At 42.0% G+C, this 21740-nt stretch overlaps 1 protein-coding gene across 5 annotated transcripts in view; it reads left to right on the top strand.

Moving 5' to 3' along the window:
• The first annotated feature begins 498 nt into the window (after window positions 1–498).
• Window positions 499–21740, top strand: part of slc39a14 (solute carrier family 39 member 14) — a 40425-nt gene continuing 19183 nt past the window's right edge. The window contains exons 1-4 of one of the 5 annotated variants that reach the window (XM_058374340.1): window positions 499–683; window positions 7229–7308; window positions 15436–15739; window positions 20176–20347. In XM_058374340.1, coding sequence (XP_058230323.1) covers window positions 15449–15739; window positions 20176–20347 — 463 coding nt within the window. In that variant the 5' untranslated portion in view covers window positions 499–683; window positions 7229–7308; window positions 15436–15448. Of the gene's footprint in view, window positions 684–6740; window positions 7135–7228; window positions 7309–8393; window positions 8568–15435; window positions 15740–20175; window positions 20348–21740 lie in introns of those variants that run through there. The other 4 variants (XM_058374341.1, XM_058374339.1, XM_058374338.1 and 1 more) reach the window with 4 other exon arrangements.

Below are 21740 nucleotides of genomic sequence, written 5' to 3'. Positions count from 1 at the left end.
CAACCCACTGTGCTTCATTCTTTATTTATTCTTTATTCATTTTTTTGTTTTAATTTATCTGTGCATTTATTTGAACATTTATTGATTTAATTAATTAATAATTTAACTTTCTTTCTTTATTTCTTTCTTTCGATCTTTATTAATTGTTTTTTGCTTTAATTTATAAAAACAATCCATATTTATTTAATTATTAAATAATTTAACTGTCTTTCGTTTATTTTTGAATTCATTTATTTATTTAGCAAATCCATTTATCTCATCTTTATTATTTTTTGTTTGTTTTTGTTTATTTGTACATTTATTGATTTATTGAAATCCGCGTCACCTTTTTTTTTTTATTTATCTCCTTATTTTTTGACTATCTGGCAACCCTAACCCTTCGCTCAAGTCGGAGGCGGCGTGAAAACATGACGTCATCCCAAAGCGGCGAACCGAACGTGGCGGTAGCGGTTTAAAGCGCACTGCGCATGCCCCGCACGCTCAGCTGCCCTGTGTGTGTGTGTGTGTGTGTGTGTGTGTGTGTGTGTGTGTGAATGGGTCGCGGTGGCAGACAGCTACAGAACCAAAACACACACTCACACACTCTGACGTTCTAGAGCCGGCTCCGATAAATCCGTGATCGCTTTAAACATCTCCAGATCACCAGGGCGGAGGAGAAGGGACTCTGTGGAAGAAGGCTTTAGGTAAGAAATGAAAACCATTGTAGCAACATTAATAACCCTGTGCTGCTTTATTACACCGCTTATAACGTCCAGCGGTAATAACGTGACACATCAACATCACAGATGGTGTTATAAGCTTTACCTCGGCTCTGTGTAGAGTAATAAAAGTGTGATTAGTGATGGGGTTGAGCTCTGGCTAGCTAATGACGCTAACATGGAGCACTGATGCTGACCTGGATGTTGGGGTTCAATAATAAACCATCATAGAATCCTACATAAGGCTTATGATCACTCTTTATAAGCGTTTATAACCTTTCTGTGCCGTTTCACGCTGTAAAAGTCTTCAGGAGCGAGTAGCTTCGTGTTACTGGAGATTGAGAAGATTTCACTTCCATTAAACGCATTTTAACATTTTTGGACGATTTGGGAAAATTTCCAGTACACTAGTTAATCATTTCCCAGTTTATTCTTAGCCATGTTGTACCTTATGTACTTTGTGTGCTTCGTCTGTTTGCTGTGATAAACATTAAACTGTAAAAGTAAACAAGTATCAGATATTGAACTTCAGTTGTATAATCAAAAAGCCCTTTAAAAAGGTTAGTTTTACACAGGGATTCAGTGTATTTACATTTTCTCCCATTAAACCGGATTATTCCAGATCTCTGAGACTTTTACACTGTGACTTTTTTTTAATTTTTTTTAACGGAAACGGATTTATGTATCATGTATTATTAACGTCTGATGTAAAGTGAGACACAACGAAACAAGTGCAAGTTTTCTCTGTGCAAAAAGAGTTTATTTACAATCCGGTTTCTTTTACTGGCTTGCACGTGAACGTAGCTTTTGATGCACAAGGATCCTCAGGGGTCGCTTTTAGGCCCTGACTTTTTTGTTAGAAAAAATGTATGGGATTTATAGGACGTCTGATATAAATTTAGACGCAACGAAACAAGTGCAAAATTCCATTTTTGGCTCTGCTAAAACGAGTTCAGTTCTAATTCGATTTCTGCGTTTACACGGCTAGGTTTCTCCTATTTAACCGGATTATTCCAGATCTACAACAAACTTTTCGATCCCAGCAAACTTTTACTGGGTTGAATGTAAACATAGCTTTTGCTACACGAGGATCCTCAGGGGTCGCTTTTAGGCCCTTTATCTTTTCTGATTTTTCTTAGAAAAAAAACATTGAACTGTAAAAGTAAACACGTATCAAATATTTAACATCAGTTGTATAATAAAAAAGCCCTATTTGCACAGGGTTAGTTTCACACAGGGATTCAGTGTATTTACATTTTCTCCTATTAAACTGGATTATTCCAGATCTCTGAGATCAGTGAAAAAAAGAGTTCAGTTATAATCTGATTTCTGCGGCTATGTTTCTTCTATTTAACCAGATCTACACCAAACCTTTCAATCCCAGCAAACTTTTACTGGGTTGAATGTAAATGAAGCTTCTGCTGCAGGAGGATCCTCAGGGGTCGCCTTTAGGCCCTTTATCTTTTCTGACTTTTTGTTACTTTTATACTGTACATCTATGATTTTTACACTTCTGTGTCCGTCTCACAGCACAATTTATTTATCGCTCTGTATAACTTGTAGATTTAAATATATCCCTGGCTGTAAATATATACGTTTATTTATTTTTGTAGCTTTGTTCATGAATTAATTATACGACAGCGAACAGGAGGGAAAATGTGTAGAAAGTAAACCTTTCAATCCCAGTCAACTTTTACTGGGTTGAATGTAAACGTAGCTTTGGATACACGAGGATCCTCAGGAATCGCTTTTAGGCCCGTTATCTTTTCTAATTTTTTTCTAATTCTAATTTTTTTTTCTTTTCTTACTTTTATACATCAGATCTAAGATTTTTACGCTTCTGTTTCTGTCCTCGCAGCACGTTTATTGTTTATTGTGCTGAAAACTACACGAGGATCCTCAGGGATTGCTTTTAGGCCCGTTATCTTTTCTGACTTTTGTTAGAAAACAGAAACATTAAACTGTAATTGTAAACAGTCGTGTTTTACACAGGGACTTAATGTATTTAATATAATGTAAAGTATTGTTAGCAGTGGGTCTCTGGGATTTTATTCCCATGTGATTTCCCCAAACCAAAGTTTCCCTAGGTGATGTCCATCACTCTGTCTGTCTGTCCGCATCATTAACCCTCAGTAACCCTCGTTGTTAATATAAAGCATCTGTAATATACTATAATATAATATGTATTATACAGTTATAACCTTTAGTGCAGTGGATTAGGGCTAGGTTTAAATCTGGTTTAGATTTAAAAAAAAAATAATCCAGTTTGAATAAAAATAAGGATTTGGTTACCTTCACATAGACGCCCGTCGTCCAGATCCTCGGTGTATCATTTCTGGGCCTGAAACTGGAAACTGTTCAGCACACGAGGGACTGGAGTCATACTGGAGCTCAGAACCATCTACACCCATGAGGAAGAGTCGGATTTAACTCTTATTTATTTTATATTTTAATTTTATTTATTTTTGCTCTGATGTCAGTTTTCTTCAGGCCCAGAATGATCAGTTTTCTGTTTTCTGTCTTTATACAAAGACAAATCTATAAACACAGCCATCTGTTGACCTTCAGTATATTTACTAACCTTTTATCTCTATAAACGGAGATAACATAGAGACACATCACTCAGTGCCACTTCTTTTCTCTCCCCAGTCTCTCTCTTTCTCTCTCTTTCTTTCTCTCTCTCTCTCTCTCTCTCTCTCTCTCTCTCTCTCACTTCCCAGTCTCTCTCTCTCTCTCTCTCTCTCTCTCTCTTTTTCTCTCTCTTTATATATACCCCCCTTTCTCTCTCTCACTTTCTTCTTTTCTCTCCCTCTCTCTTCCTTTCTCTCCCTCTCTCCCCTGTCTACCCCCCCCCATTCTCTCACTGTTCCTGTCTCTCCCCTACCCCCCCTTTCTCTCTCTCTCTCCCTCTCTCTCTCTCTCTCTCTCTCCCCCCTTCTCCCCCCTTCCTTTTTAAGTGAGTGACCTCCAGTGACTTGTGATATTGAGTCTATTTGAAGGCTGTTACATGTGTGTTAGGGTGAAACTCGTTATCGGAGAGCGTTATTTCCTTCACCGCTCGTGTTTGAATGTAACGCTGGTGAAAGAAGACAAAGCTCTGCCCTGCTGCGGTCCTCGGTGTAACAGAGACCTGATCACAGATCACAATGCATCCTTCATTTGTTTTGCTTTGTGGTGTCACCCCCCCACCCCCCACCCCCGCTCCTTCTCCTTCAGCGGGTTCAGCATCTCCTATAAACCTCAACCCTTCCTGTGCATGAGTGTTCCAGATAATGAGGTACGATAAAAGTTTGTAGATGTGCTGCAAGCTCCTGTTTGAAGTGAGGAGACGACGGGCTTGCTTTTAATCAGGTGCCAGATCTATCAGTGTGATGAAAAGCTGTTAATCCACCATCCTAACACCATCACCATCCCAGTATCAGGGGTTTGTGTCACACATAATTACTGAGTAATGAGACTTTTACACAATGGTGTTTGAACTCCATACATGTGTGTGAATGAAAGGGAGGGAAGTGGAACAGTAAGATTACAGGGTGAAGAGGTGAAGAAGGTACAGGAGTTAAGTACTTGGGGTCAACAGTAAGTGTGTGGGAAAGAGGTAAAGAAGCGAGTGCAGGCAGGTTGGAATGGGTGGAGAAAGGTGTGGGGATTCTGTGTGATAGAAAAATATCAGCGAGAATCAAGGGGAAGGTGTACAAGACAATGGTGAGACCGGCTGAGGAAGAGACAGGAGTCAGAGCTGGAGGTTGCAGAGCTGAAGATGTTGAGGTTCTCTTTGGGAGTGACATGGTTGGACAGGATTAGGAACGAGTACATCAGAGGGACGGCTCATGTTGGACGTTTGGGGGACGAAGTTAGGGAGGACAGATTAAGATGGTTTGGACATGTCCAGAGGAGGGACAGTGAGTATATTGGTAGGAGAATGTTGGACATGGAGCTGCCAGGCAGGAGGCAAAGAGGAAGGCCAAAGAGGAGGTATATGGATGTAATAAATGAGGATATGAAGCTAGTGGGTGTAAGTGTTGAGGATGCAGAAGATAGGGATAGGTGGAGAGAGATGATTCGCTGTGGAGACCCCTGAGGAGAAAAGCTGAAAGACGAAGAAGTTTGAACTCCATACATTTTTAATCTATCTGTTTTAACGGGTAAAGATTTATGGCAGATTTAAAGCCATAGTTTTACATCGGGATTGAATGTATTTAAATTTTCTCCTCTTTAACCGGATCATTCCAGATCTATGATCGATGAGTTTTTAATGGAAACGGATTTATGGCATGTCTGATTATAAAATTAGACACAAGGAAAGAAGTGCAAAATTCCATTGTTTTTGCGTCAGTGAAACAGAATTCTAATTCAGTTCTAATCCGATTTCTGCGTTTACATGGCTACGTTTCTCCTATTAAACCAGATTATTCCAGATTTACACCAAACCTTTCAATCCCAGCAAATGTGTCCTGGATTGAATGTAAACGTAGCTTCTGGTGCATGAGGATCCTCAGGGATTGCGTTTAGGCCGTTTATCTTTTCTGATTTTTTGTCACTTTTATATACTTCAGATCTATGATATTCACTCTTCTGTTTAATTTCATTTATCGCTCAGGATATCTTGTAGATTTAGATATATCCGTGGCTGTAAATATATATGTTTATTTATTTTTAGAGCTTTTGTTCACGTATTAATTTTACGACACTAAACAGAAAGGAAATGTTTCAGTTATTACGTAATGTATAGGAATTTTTTTGTAGCTTGTTGTAAAAACATTGATCAGTGTTTGTGTATCTGATGTGTAGCTTCAGCATTGTGGCTGGTGGTTGGAATATCAGACAACTCTTGTTCTGCCTGATCAAGAGATTTTTATCTCACAGTGCTTTCCTGGTTTCTGATGGACCTCTAACCTTTACCCTGTGAGACTCTTTACTCTTTTTCTCTTCCTAGTTCCAAAAATAAATAAGCTGTGTTTGTTCTCCTAAGTTCATCGTCACCTGAAGGTTCCTTCCTAATATTCGCCTCTTGTGTTGATATCTTTCCGGATTTTTCTGAAGTGACTGGTGATGAGGGTGTTGAAGGTGATGAAGGTGTTGAAGGTGTTAAAGATGATGAAGGTGATGGTCCTCATGTGAGGAAGCCTTTACTCAGTGGTCTGGAGATCGAATCCTGAAACCCTCTGTTGCTGGAAGTCCAGACCTGAGTGAAGGAGCTTCCTCTCAGTGGGTGTTAATGATTCATCTGTCAATCAGAGCAGATGTTGGGCTTCTGTGGTCCGTGGTGTATGTGGAAGAGAGCAGGAAGCTGCGTGATGTAGCAGTTCAGTACATGTTCGTCTTCACTCTCCCTGAATGTGTGGAGGTTAATAAATAACTAGACAGGAGATATTTTTGTAGGCCACACTAACTTCAATAGATTCCATAACGTTTATATAATAAAAGTCAGATTAATGACTCTTATCTTTACTGTTATGTTATTATTATATTTATGATCCCACTCACTTTATTACCTAAACACTTTATTCTAATCTCCATTACTACTGACTCACCGATAAGAGCCTCTTAGAGTATCTATCTATCTATCTATCTATCTATCTATCTATCTATCTATCTATCTATCTATCTATCTATCGATCTTTATTCATTTTTGGTTTGTTTTTAATTTATTTATCTGTACATTTATTTGAACATTTATTGATTTATTTATTTAACTTTCTTTTTTTCTTTTATATTTATTTTTGTATAAATCTATTTATCTATTTATCTTGCAAATCTATTTCTGTCTATCTTCATTAATTTTTGCTTGTTTTTATTTATTTGTACATTTATATATTTTTTATGTGCATTTTTCTTTCTTTCTTTCTTTCTTTCTTTCTTTCTTTCTTTCTTTCTTTCTTTCTTTCTTTCTTTCTTTCTTTCTTTCTTTCTTTCTTTCTTTCTGTCTCTCTCTCTCTCTCTCTCTCTCTCTCTCTCTCTTTCGATTTATTTATTTATCTATTTTCTCACTTTTAAAACCCATCTTTCTCATGAATGGCATAAATGAACAAACCTCCATGTTAAAGAAAACTCTGAAATCTGATGCTGAGGAACTGATTAGTAGTGACCGGCAGTGACCGAGCGCCTCCTAAACCCTGACCTGTGTTAAATGTTCTAGTAAAGCAGCTCGTCCACTGCAGCGACTCCACCACGGAACAGTGACCGCTTTATTTAATCGTATCCAGCATAGCTAGAAGCGCAGAAACCGGAGTTCTGTGTATTTAGATTGCTCCAGATGATGTTTTATACGTGCCCGGGCTTGGCGTTTCGCCTCCGTGTGAGAGTTGAAGGGACAAAGTGCGACGGCGAGTCCTCATCGTCCCGCCCCTCAGCGGCTTAGTGACTAAATCGCGTGGTGTAACGACTTAATCATTAGCGGCGGCAGCGCTGTGTTATTACACACCAGCATCCTGAGGTAAACTGCTCATTTCTAACATCACACTGTGGGCTGTAATGAACAGGTTAGTGAACATAATTACTGCTTTCTCTCACGCTGCTTTCTTATAAAGCCCTCTGACCTGCCGAGTGTCCGCTGTCTCACCGACACTACAGGAGGGGGCACTTACTTTTTCCTGCCTGTGCTCGGAGGGTAAGTGAAGGATTTCTCACTTTTTTATCACTGTTCCTGAAATGAGATGCAGGTTGTTGTTGTTGTTGTTTTAAATTTAAAGTACTGAAAATTTTATTTTTTGGAAAAAATTATAATTAAATTAATTATATTATATTATTATAATTAAATAAACAATATTTCACACATTGTATTTGTATTTAAGCTTAAAACACTTCAAATCAACTATAAATGAATCATTTTAATTCAGTTTAATATGAATTATTATGTCATTTGTGTATTTTTTTATTCTGTAATTTTACAACAGACTCAAATTCATCAGATACAGTTTACAGTAACGCTGCAGATCCGAGATAAATAACTACATTCATGATTAGGATCAAGTTTAGGAAACGAAGCTTTCTCTATTTTTTTAATACTTTTATATCAGGAAAAAAACCCCATTCTTTCCGCATTCGATTCAGTGCCTGTCACGTTCCACTCTGTATCTACTGCATTTGATTCTTTATCTACTGCATTTGATTCAGTACCTACCTCATTTGACTCTTTATCTACTGCATTTGATTCAGTACCTACCTCATTTGACTCTTTATCTACTGCATTTGATTCTTTATCTACTGCATTTGATTCTTTATCTACTGCATTTGATTCAGTACCTACCTCATTTGACTCTTTATCTACTGCATTTGATTCAGTACCTACCTCATTTGACTCTTTATCTACTGCATTTGATTCAGTACCTACCTCATTTGACTCTTTATCTACTGCATTTGATTCAGTATCTACAGCATTTGATTCTTTATCTACTGCATTTGATTCAGTACCTACAGCATTTGATTCTTTATCTACCTCATTTGATTCAGTACCTGCTGTGTTTGAGTCAGTATCTGCCACATTTGATTCTGTATCTACTGCATCTGATTCAGTACCTGCTGTGTTTGATTCTGTATCTACTATATTTGATTCAGTACCTGCTGTGTTTAATTCAGTACCTGCCACATCTTTGATACTGTATCATTCGATTCAGTACCTACCTGATTCGATTCAGTACCCCATTACTCCTTACTGCTCTGTACTGCTTTTCAGCTGCTGTACGGTTGTTTTCTGCTTGAGTGTGTTGTTTTACTGACACTTTGCTAAGAAGAGAGATTATTCCAGCCTTTATGAAAAACACATGATGTTGAGTAACGAAGGAAAACTGCGATGCCTCTCGAGTGTGTGATGCTTTTCAGCTCATGGCGGCTGGACAGAGCGGTTATCTCAGTGGCTTTCACCTCCCTGTAAGTTCACACCGTTCTGTTTCTGCTGTTCTGAACTCTCGAGAGGTTTGTGTGTGAAAATCTGACATCAGCACTTTCTCAAATGCCCTGGGGCAAAGTCACCGAGATGACATTTCCCCCCGCTCCGAGGTGTGATGTGAACATTAACCGGAGCTTTTGATATCTCCAGATCTCTCTGTATGTGTGTGTGTGTGTGTGTGTATGTGTGTGTGTGTATGTGTGTGTGTGTGTGTGTTTGTCTCGTCCTGCTGCATGATTGCCTGATTTACAAACTACACCTGCGAATGAGCAATGTTCCTAATAAAGTGGTGAACGTTGTCCTGAAGGTGAAAGTGAATGCTCTTCTTCATCTTCTCTTTCTCTTTCTTTCCTTCTTTTTCTCCTTCTCCTTCTTCTACTTTTCATTCTTATTCTTCTCCTTCTTCTCCTACTTCTTTCTTCTTTTTCTTCTCCTTCTTCTACTCCTACTTCTCCTTCTTTTCTTACGTTTCTTTCTTCTTCTTCTTCTTCTTCTTCTTCTTCTTCTTCTTCTTCTTCTTCTTTTCCTTCTTCTTCTGCTTCTCCTCCTCCTTCTTCTCCTTTTTCTTCTTCTTCCCCTCTTCCTTCTTCTCCTTCTCTTTCTCTTTCTCTTCCTTCTCCTTCTTCTCCTTCTCCTTCTTCTCCTTCTTCTCCTCTTTCTTCTCCTTCTTCTTCTCAGCGTCCTTCACATCATCTCGCACCAATACACACGGTGTAATCAGCCCTCACACACACCTCTTCCTCTGCCTCAGCTCTGGAGATTCCAGCTCGCGTTCAGAACACAGGTTTCTACTTTTAGCCGTGAGTCTCTCCGGGTCGGATTGTTTTCCGCTCGATATTCTGGACGACCTTGAGCGAAGACGCTGCGGTGTTATTTGGGTGACGAGGCGAGGCGAGGTGATCCGAGGTGACGGATAAAACGCTGGGTCTGGGAAAGTTTCAGGAATTCAGGACGCTGTCCATTTCACAATTCCGGCTTTTAACGTTCCGGAAAAATCCAAAGCTGTTCATCATCGCCACCGTCACATACTTTACTTTCTGTATTATTTCCTTTGCACACTCTTCCTCTGATTGTCTTTTCTTTCTCACTCTCTTTCCTGGAGCAGAGATTTCCACACACACACACACTTTTTTGGCAGCATTGCTAAGCGGTGTTGCTTCAGCCCGGGATCAGACGCAGGGAGGAAGGGGGCGTGGCCTAAAGTTTGGATGGAGGATTAGAAAGGGTTCAGGTGATGAGGTTCAGTACAGAGCCTCACATTCTTTACCCTTTTTTTTTCTTCTGGATCGAGGAATAAATAAAATAAACACGATCTCCAGTCGGAATTTTTTTTTTGGCTCAGTCGTGAAAAAGACTTCAGGAAAAAAAATTAAGGAAAGAAAAACAAGCTCTGATCTAAAATAGATTATTAGATACCTCTGGGATTATCATGATGAGTACACACACACACACACACCGACACAGGCACAAACCAACACACACACACACACCGACACAGGCACAAACCAACACACACACACACACCGACACAGGCACAAACCAACACACACACACACACCGACACAGGCACAAACCAACACACACACACACACCGACACAGGCACAAACCAACACACACACACACACCGACACAGGCACAAACCAACACACACACACACACCGACACAGGCACAAACCAACACACACACACACACCGACACAGGCACAAACCAACACACACACACACCGACACAGGCACAAACCAACACACACACACACCGACACAGGCACAAACCAACACACACACACACCGACACAGGCACAAACCAACACACACACACACCGACACAGGCACAAACCAACACACACACACACACACCGACACAGGCACAAACCAACACACACACACACACCGACACAGGCACAAACCAACACACACACACACACCGACACAGGCACAAACCAACACACACACACACACCGACACAGGCACAAACCAACACACACACACACACCGACACAGGCACAAACCAACACACACACACACACCGACACAGGCACAAACCAACACACACACACACACCGACACAGGCACAAACCAACACACACACACACACCGACACAGGCACAAACCAACACACACACACACACCGACACAGGCACAAACCAACACACACACACACACCGACACAGGCACAAACCAACACACACACACACACCGACACAGGCACAAACCAACACACACACACACACCGACACAGGCACAAACCAACACACACACACACACCGACACAGGCACAAACCAACACACACACACACACCGACACAGGCACAAACCAACACACACACACACACACCGACACAGGCACAAACCAACACACACACACACACCGACACAGGCACAAACCAACACACACACACACACACCGACACAGGCACAAACCGACACACCCACACACACACACACACACCGACACAGGCACAAACCAACACACACACACACACCGACACAGGCACAAACCAACACACACACACCGACACAGGCACAAACCGACACACCCACACACACACACACACACCGACACAGGCACAAACCAACACACACACACACCGACACAGGCACAAACCGACACAGGCACAAACCAACACATACACACACACACCGACACAGGCACAAACCGACACAGGCACAAACCAACACATACACACACACACCGACACAGGCACAAACCGACACAGGCACAAACCGACACATACACACACACACCGACACAGGCACAAACCAACACACACACACACACCGACACAGGCACAAACCAACACACACACACCGACACAGGCACAAACCAACACACACACACCGACACAGGCACAAACCAACACACCCACACACACACACACACACCGACACAGGCACAAACCAACACACACACACACACCGACACAGGCACAAACCAACACACACACACACCGACACAGGCACAAACCAACACACACACACACACACCGACACAGGCACAAACCAACACACACACACACACACCGACACAGGCACAAACCAACACACACACACCAACACAGGCACAAACCAACACACACACACACACACACACAGGCACAAACCAACACACACACACACACACACAGGCACAAACCAACACACACACACACACACAGGCACAAACCAACACACACACACACACCGACACAGGCACAAACCGACACACACACACACACCGACACAGGCACAAACCGACACACACACACCGACACAGGCACAAACCAACACACACACCGACACAGGCACAAACCAACACACACACACCGACACAGGCACAAACCGACACACACACACACACACCGACACAGGCACAAACCAACACACACACACACACCGACACAGGCACAAACCAACACACACACACACACCGACACAGGCACAAACCGACACACCCACACACCGACACAGGCACAAACCAACACACACACACACACCGACACAGGCACAAACCGACACAGGCACAAACCAACACATACACACACACACCGACACAGGCACAAACCAACACACACACACCGACACAGGCACAAACCAACACACACACACCGACACAGGCACAAACCAACACACACACACCCCCACACGCACACACCGCCACAAACACACACACCGACACAGGCACAAACCAACACACACACACCGACACAGGCACAAACCAACACACACACACACACACCGACACAGGCACAAACCAACACACACACACCGACACAGGCACAAACCAACACACACACACCGACACAGGCACAAACCAACACACACACACCGACACAGGCACAAACCAACACACACACACACACACCGACACAGGCACAAACCAACACACACACACACACCGACACAGGCACAAACCAACACACACACACACACCGACACACGCACAAACCGACACACCCACACACCCACACAGGCACAAACCAACACACACACACACACCCACACATACACAAACCCACACAGGCACAAACCAACACATACACACACACACCGACACACACACACACCGACACAGGCACAAACCAACACACACACACACCGACACAGGCACAAACCGACACACACACACACCGACACAGGCACAAACCAACACATACACACACACACCGACACAGGCACAAACCAACACACACACACACACCGACACAGGCACAAACCAACACACACACACACACCGACACAGGCACAAACCAACACACACACACACCGACACAGGCACAAACCGACACAGGCACAAACCAACACATACACACACACACCGACACAGGCACAAACCGACACAGGCACAAACCAACACACACACACACACCGACACAGGCACAAACCAACACACACACACACCGACACAGGCACAAACCAACACATACACACACACACCGACACAGGCACAAACCAACACACACACACACACACCGACACAGGCACAAACCAACACACACACACACCGACACAGGCACAAACCGACACACACACACACCGACACAGGCACAAACCGACACAGGCACAAACCAACACATACACACACACACCGACACAGGCACAAACCAACACACACACACACCGACACAGGCACAAACCAACACACACACACACACCGACACAGGCACAAACCAACACACACACACACACACCGACACAGGCACAAACCAACACACACACACACACCGACACAGGCACAAACCAACACACACACACACACCGACACAGGCACAAACCGACACACACACACACCGACACAGGCACAAACCGACACACACACACACCGACACAGGCACAAACCAACACATACACACACACACCGACACAGGCACAAACCAACACACACACACACACACCGACACAGGCACAAACCAACACACACACACACACACCGACACAGGCACAAACCAACACACACACACACACCGACACAGGCACAAACCGACACAGGCACAAACCGACACACACACACACACCGACACAGGCACAAACCAACACACACACACACACACCGACACAGGCACAAACCAACACACACACACCGACACAGGCACAAACCAACACACACCGACACAGGCACAAACCAACACACACACACACCGACACAGGCACAAACCAACACACACACACACACCGACACAGGCACAAACCAACACACACACACACACCGACACAGGCACAAACTGACACACACACACACACACCGACACAGGCACAAACCAACACACACACACACCGACACAGGCACAAACCAACACACACACACACACCGACACAGGCACAAACCGACACACACACACACCGACACAGGCACAAACCAACACACACACACACACACACACCGACACAGGCACAAACCAACACACACACACACACCGACACAGGCACAAACTGACACACACACACACACACCGACACAGGCACAAACCAACACACACACACCGACACACATACACACTTGACACACACGCATACACACACATGCTGTTTGTTGTTGAGCCTGTTTGGAGAAAAGAGCAGCACTCCTGAACTCAGACCAGGCAGCTCAAATAACACTCAAGTGAGTGAGAGAGAGAGAGAGAGAGAGAGAGAGAGAGAGAGAGAGAGACAGAGAGTGTGTGTGTTGGCAAAAGAGGGCCACGCTTCAGTAACACTGTTGACGAAGGCACATGTGTTGCGTTCACACACACACACACACACACACGCATACACACACTCTGTGTGTGTCTCTACCCCCCCCCCAACCCCCCCGGGCAGATGTACTTTATTCCTCGTCTCTGTTCCGTTGCTCGGTGTTTGTTTCCTCTGGAGTGGTTCAGCTCCATGACAGCGTGGTGTCCCAGTAGACCCTGAGGTCAGTCCCAGTTTCCTCTCAGGACCAGACTGGAACACCAGCTCCTGTTCTTCTTTATTTTAACTAAATGTTTATTAGATGATTTTGTAGACATTACTGATCACTTGCTGGTAGATTGGAAAGAAGTGTCAGTTCCCACACTGAGGAACATGAGGATGTGGAAACGCTGGAAAAGTAAACATCATCTCCAGCATGAGCAGTGAGCAGTCCTGCAGGGAGAAATGTTTGTGATGGAGATATTATAATCCTCAAAGACTTTTAATACCTGTGTGTGTGTGTCTGTGTGTGTGTGTGTGTGTGTGTGTGTGTAGAGAGAGTAATATGATGCTGAATCAGTCAGAAGGCTAAACACCAACCATATGATAATCCTGGAATTGTGTGTGTGTGTGTATGTGTGTTTTGGGAGAGTGTATATGTAATTATGTGCATGTATGTGTGTGTGTATCTAAGTGTGTATCTATCTGTGTGTGTGTGTGTGTGTGTGTGTGTGTGTATCTAAGTGTGTATCTATCTGTGTGTGTGTGTGTGTGTGTGTGTGTGTGTGTAGAGAGACAGAGAGAGAAATCATGTTGAATCAACTAAACACCAGTTGTGTTTCAGCCCTGAGGTGTTTTGGTGCCGTGTAGCCATTTAGCCCTGTATTTATTTATTTATATTTATATATTTTTTATTTATTAAATATTTATTTATTTTATTTTATTTTATTTATTTTTTCATCAATTTTACTTTTACATATTTTATTCATGTTTGAATTAATTCATTTATTCATCAATTTCTTTCTTTCTTTCTTTCTTTCTTTCTTTCTTTCTTTCTATTTATTTATTTATTTATTTATTTATTTATTTATTTAAGCACCTGCTATGAAGATATCCCTTGTTCCTGGCATGTCGTTAAAAATTAAAAACTAATTTAAAATTAAAACCGAATTTTATTCTGAGTTTGAAAACTAAAAGATCTGAACGTCTTGTTGTCTCTACAGATCCTACAGAGTCATGACTCACACCTCAGCCCGTGATGGCTGCAGTCAGCTGACCTTGACCTTTGCCCTTACCCTGTCCCTTGGCCTGCTATGTTGGCCTTTGAGAGAGGTCAGAGGTCAGGCGGCGCTCTCTCCTGCTGTAATCCTGCAGGATCTGCTGAGCCGATATGGAGAGAACGGGACCATCTCGGTGCCCCAGCTCCGGTCACTGCTCGCTCACCTCGGCACGGAGCAGAGCGTGGAGAAGACGCCCGAGACGACAACGGAGACCACGCCCACAAAAAACAACAACGACAACAACACGGTGAGACATTCACAATATACACCATCCAGGTCCTGATTTGTGTGTGTGTGTGAGTGTGAGTGTGAGTGAGTGACCATCATCATCACCACTACCACTACCACCACCACTACTATCACCACTACCACTACCACCACCACTACCACCACCACTACTATCACCACCACCATTACCACCACTATTATCACCACTACTACTACCACCACCACTATTATCACCACTACTACTACCATCACCACCACCACCATCACTACCTCTACTACCACCACCACTACTACCATCACCACTACTATCACCACCACCACTACTATCACCACTACCACTACCATCACCACTATTACCACCACTATTATCACCACTACTACTACCACCACCACTATTATCACCACTACTACTACCATCACCACCACCACCATCACTACCTCTACTACCACCACCACTACTACCATCACCACTATTATCACCACCACCACTGCTATCACCACTACCACCACCACTATAACCACCACCACCACCACTATTATCACCACTATTATCACCACTACCACTACCACCACCACTATTATCACCACTACTACTACCATCACCACCACCACCATCACTACCTCTACTACCATCACCACCACCACCATCACTACCTCTACTACCACCACCACTACTACCATCACCACTATTATCACCACCACCACTACTATCACCACTACCACTACCACTATAACCACCACCACCACCACTATTATCACCACTACCACTACCACCACCACTATTATCACCACTACTACTACCATCACCACCACCACCATCACTACCTCTACTACCACCACCACTACTACCATCACCACTATTATCACCACCACCACTACTATCACCACTACCATCACCACTACCACTACCACCACCACTATAACCACCACCACCACCACTACCACCACCACTATTATCACCACTACCACTACCACCACCACTATTACCACCACTACTATCACCACTACCACTACCACCACCACTATTACCACCACTATTATCACCACTACCACTACCACCACCACTATTACCACCACTACTATCACCACTATTACCACCACTACTATCACCACTACCACTACCACCACCACTATTATCACCACTACTACTACCATCACCACTATTATCACCACTACTACTACCATCACCACCACCACCATCACTACCTCTACTACCACCACCACTACTACCATCACCACTATTATCACCACCACCACTATCACCACTACCACCACCACTATTACCACCACCACCACCACTACCACCACCACTATCACCACTACCACTACCACCACCACTATTACCACCACCACCACCACTACCACCACCACTATTATCACCACTACCACTACCACCACCACTATTACCACCACCACCACTACCACCACCACTATTATCACCACTACCACCACCACTACCAACACCACTATTATCACCACTACCACCACCACTATTACCACCACTACTATCACCACTACCACCACCACTATCACCACTATTATCACCACTACTACTACCACCACCACTATTATCACCACTACTACTACCACCACCACTATTATCACCACTACTACTACCATCACCACCACCACCATCACTACCTCTACTACCACCACCACTACTACCATCACCACTATTATCACCACCACCACTACTATCACCACTACCACCACCACTATTATCACCACTACTACTACCATCACCACCACCACTACCATCACCACTATTATCACCACCACCACTATCACCACTACCATCACCACTATTATCACCACCACCACTATCACCACTACCACTACCACCACCACTATCACCACCACCACCACTATCACCACTACCACCACCACCACCACTACCACCACCACTATCACCACTATTATCACCACTACCACTACCATCACCACTATTATCACCACCACCACCACCACTACTATCACCACTACCACTACCACCACCACTATTACCACCACCACCACCACTACCACCACCACTATTATCACCACTACCACTACCACCACCACTATTACCACCACCACCACCACTACCAACACCACTATTATCACCACTACCACTACCACCACCACTACTACCACCACCACCATCACTACCTCTACTACTATCACCACTACTACCACCACCACCATCACTACCATTATCACAGTCACTACCACTACTACCACCACCACCACCACCATCACTACTACCACCACTACTATCGCCACTACTACCACCACCGTCATCACCACCACCACCATCACTACCATTATCACCATCACTACCTCTACTACCACCACCACCACTACCATCATCACCCCCACTAACATCACTACCATTATCACCATCACCACCACCACTACCACCATCACCACCATCACTACCATTATCACCATCACCACCACTACTATCACCACCACTACCCCCACCATCATCCTCACCACCACCACTACCACCACCACCACCACTACTATCACCACTACTATCACCACTACTATCACCACTACTATCACCACCACTATCACCACCACCAGGATTTACTAATGACACAGTAAATATATTTTAGTGATAATGAATGCTGCTGATTTGCCTGAGCTAATTAACGAAGCAAACACGCCGTCAGGGATGTTGTCAGATGACCAGCGAAAGTCAAACCGACTGGAATTTCTTGAATTCTTCTCAGAGGAAAAAGAAGCCATAAGCGATTGTTATGTGAAAACCAGGTCACGAGTCGACAAGGAGACAAGGAGAGAGACGGGAGGTTTTAGTTGCTTTAGATGCTTGAAATTTTTATGCTTGAAAGCCATAGTGGAGGAATAACGACCCTCAGATAAAACTGGGAAGGGCGGGGGGGGTGTTATTTAATATGATTTTTTTTCCCATCTTTTATCTAATTTGATTACTTAATTTTTATTTATTTTCTCCAAGCAAATAGATAAATAAAATAAAATAATATAAAATAAAAAACATATAAAATAAAATACAATAAATAAATAATTAAAATAAAATACAATAAATAATTAAAATAAAGTACATTAATTAATTAAAATAACAAATGAAAATGAAACAAAACAAAATAAAACAAAGTAAATTGAAGATGAAGATATGGTACATTTCTATGAAATGGAAAAAAAAATGTTTTGTGATATTTTTTTTTTTTTTGAAGTTCAGTGGTGTTTGCATGTGGATATGAATTAGGGTGCAAAAGTTTGTGCCCCCCTCTCTAAAATCAAGGTTAAAGTCTTCATTTCTTATTTAATTATTTTATTTATTTATCGATTTATTTATTTATAATTATTTTTTAAATTATTTAATTATTATTACTTTTTGAAAACAATTATTATTATTATTATTATTAAATTATTAAATTATTATTAAATTATTATTTCTTTTTTTTGTGTTTAATCTTTTCAACTTTTAATGTTTAACCTCATGGATATAATTTTCTCGTCGATAAAAATTGGTCTTTTATTTATTTCTAGCTGAATAATTAAAGTGAAATAGCGCTCTCTCTCTCTCTCTCTCTCTATATATATATATATATATATATATATATATATATATATATATATATATATAATATATATATATATATATATATATATATATATATATATATATATATATAATATATATATATATATATATATATATATATATATATATATATATATATATATAATATATTCAGCACCAGGGACTTACAGTGTGTTACAGCGTTTTTTTTGCACTTTTTGTCCCCTCCTTGTGCTCGATTCGTCTTTCCCAGAATATAATCACACTTTTGGCTCACGGTGAAGTGGTTTCCTTGTTTGTCCAAGACCAAGCCCAAGCCAGGACACCATTCAGTTCTGTAGTTGTATATTGTTGGTGGTGTTGTACATTTGATGTAAAAATGTCTGCGTTAGTGCACAGTTCATTTATCCTTCATTTATCCATTTAGTATAATGTGAAAAACAATTAAAAATAAATCTGTTTGATCACTGCTGCTTTAATTTCTAGTTAAAAATATCACACTGTGGTTAAGGAACATCAGCATCTGATCTGATCATGAAGTGAAAATTTGAAAATTTAGAAGCTTTGTTACTCTTTAATTCTTCCACATGGGAATTTTTAACACTTTTATCTACCCCGATGATGTCGTCTGTTCATCACGGTAACGAGGAGACTGCACGTGAACGGAGAACCACCCTGATGTTCTCTACAGCATATGCTCTGAATTCCACTGCTGTTCCACCACATGGAATGTAGCTATAAATGGCTAAAAATTACCATGTGCTGTTGTTTAGTAAATAAAAATTCCCATCTCTGTGGTATGAGAAGAAGAAGAAGAAAATGTTTTGGGAGTGTAATGCTGATGGAGTGACAGGTGCAGGGAGAAGCTTTCTATTTGTAATACTTGTGTGTGTGTGTTCTTTCAGTGTTTACCCGCAGGCACTCTGGCGGCTCACGGTCTGAGCGAGAAGTCCCGTCTAGACGGGCTGGGCCTGCAGGAGTTCTGTCCCGCCATGCTGCAGCAGCTGGACTCTGGATCGTGTCGAGGTGAACAGAACCAGGAACCGGAACCGAGCGCCAAACCGTCCAACGCTGAAGGTAAGAGAGGAAGAGAACACACCTCTTAGAAATGATTAATGATCTAGCATTTCTAAAGATGATAATAATAATAATAATAATAATAATAATAATAATAATAATGTAACTCCATCATTTCATTATCCTGTTTGCATGATGATCTTTCCCTCAGCAGGACTTCATGGTATTTCATTTGATTGATCTGTTGCCATGGTAACCTTTATTTTGTCCTGTCTCTGTCATAACATTTTATTGTTGTGTTGCTATGGAAATGATTCATTGTCCTGTCTCAATGGTAAAGTTTCATTGTTGTGTTACCATGGAAACAGTTTTATTCTCCTGATTTCCAGGGTAACATTTTATTGCTGATGTTTCACTTCTCCTGTTTCTGTGGGGATGTTACAGTGTCCTGTCTCTATGGCAACATTTCATTGTTGTGTTGCTATGGTAATGTCTCTACGGTAACATTTCATTCTCATGGCACTATGGTGACCTTTTATTGTCCAGTTTCTATGGTAATCTTTCAATGTCACTATAGGTTTTGTTGTTTTTTTAATTTAATTTATTTTTTAATTTTTTTAATGATTTTTCCAAATGTACAGTGATAAGATATATACAGCGATAAATATACACATGAAAACATCATTTTATATTATTAAGTTTTTATTTCAGAGAAAATAAAACTGATCCCTGATCCCGCATGTCCCCTCCCTGATCCCGCATGTCCCCTCCCTGATCCCGCATGTCCCCTCCCTGATCCCGCATGTCCCGTCCCTGGTCCGGCATGCCCCGTTACTGGTCCCGCATGTCCCCTCCCTGATCCCACATGTCCCCTCCCTGATCCCACATGTCCCATTCCTGGTCCCACATGTCCCGCCCCAATCCCACATGCCCCTCCCCCTCCTCTACTGAGCCGCTGATGCGTGTCATGAATTTGGATACAGGAACTGAAGAAAATAAAACTTTGACACACATCATCCTACATTCTCACTACTTACACGTTTACCTTTTTCCTGACAGATCATGACAAGACAATTGCAGCCACCATTTTTACACTAAAATATAATAATAATAATAATAATAATAATAATAATAATAATAATAATAATATAAAAAAGAAGGGAAGCATGTCATATGGAGTTTAGATCAATCATTTATTAGTTAATTTATTTTAAATGGGAAATCAAACCTAGGTCAAAGATCCAATATCATATCTCTTCTAATTAACAAGAGATTATAAAAAACAAATTCGACAAAATAAATTTTAAAGCATTACCTTAAGTTTTATTTTCACTGATCAAATCTTATATTACATTGTTGTCTTGTTTTGATACGCCGGCATTGCACATTTACCTTCTTGGAGAATTTTTTATAAGTCATTTTACAATTTTGTGTTTGGTTTATTCTCGATTAA

The sequence above is a fragment of the Hemibagrus wyckioides genome, linkage group LG22 (genome assembly GCF_019097595.1).
Source record: "Hemibagrus wyckioides isolate EC202008001 linkage group LG22, SWU_Hwy_1.0, whole genome shotgun sequence".
Taxonomy (NCBI): domain Eukaryota; kingdom Metazoa; phylum Chordata; class Actinopteri; order Siluriformes; family Bagridae; genus Hemibagrus; species Hemibagrus wyckioides.
Note: the sequence above shows the minus strand (reverse complement) of the source record. Positions and strands in the feature narration are given on the sequence as shown.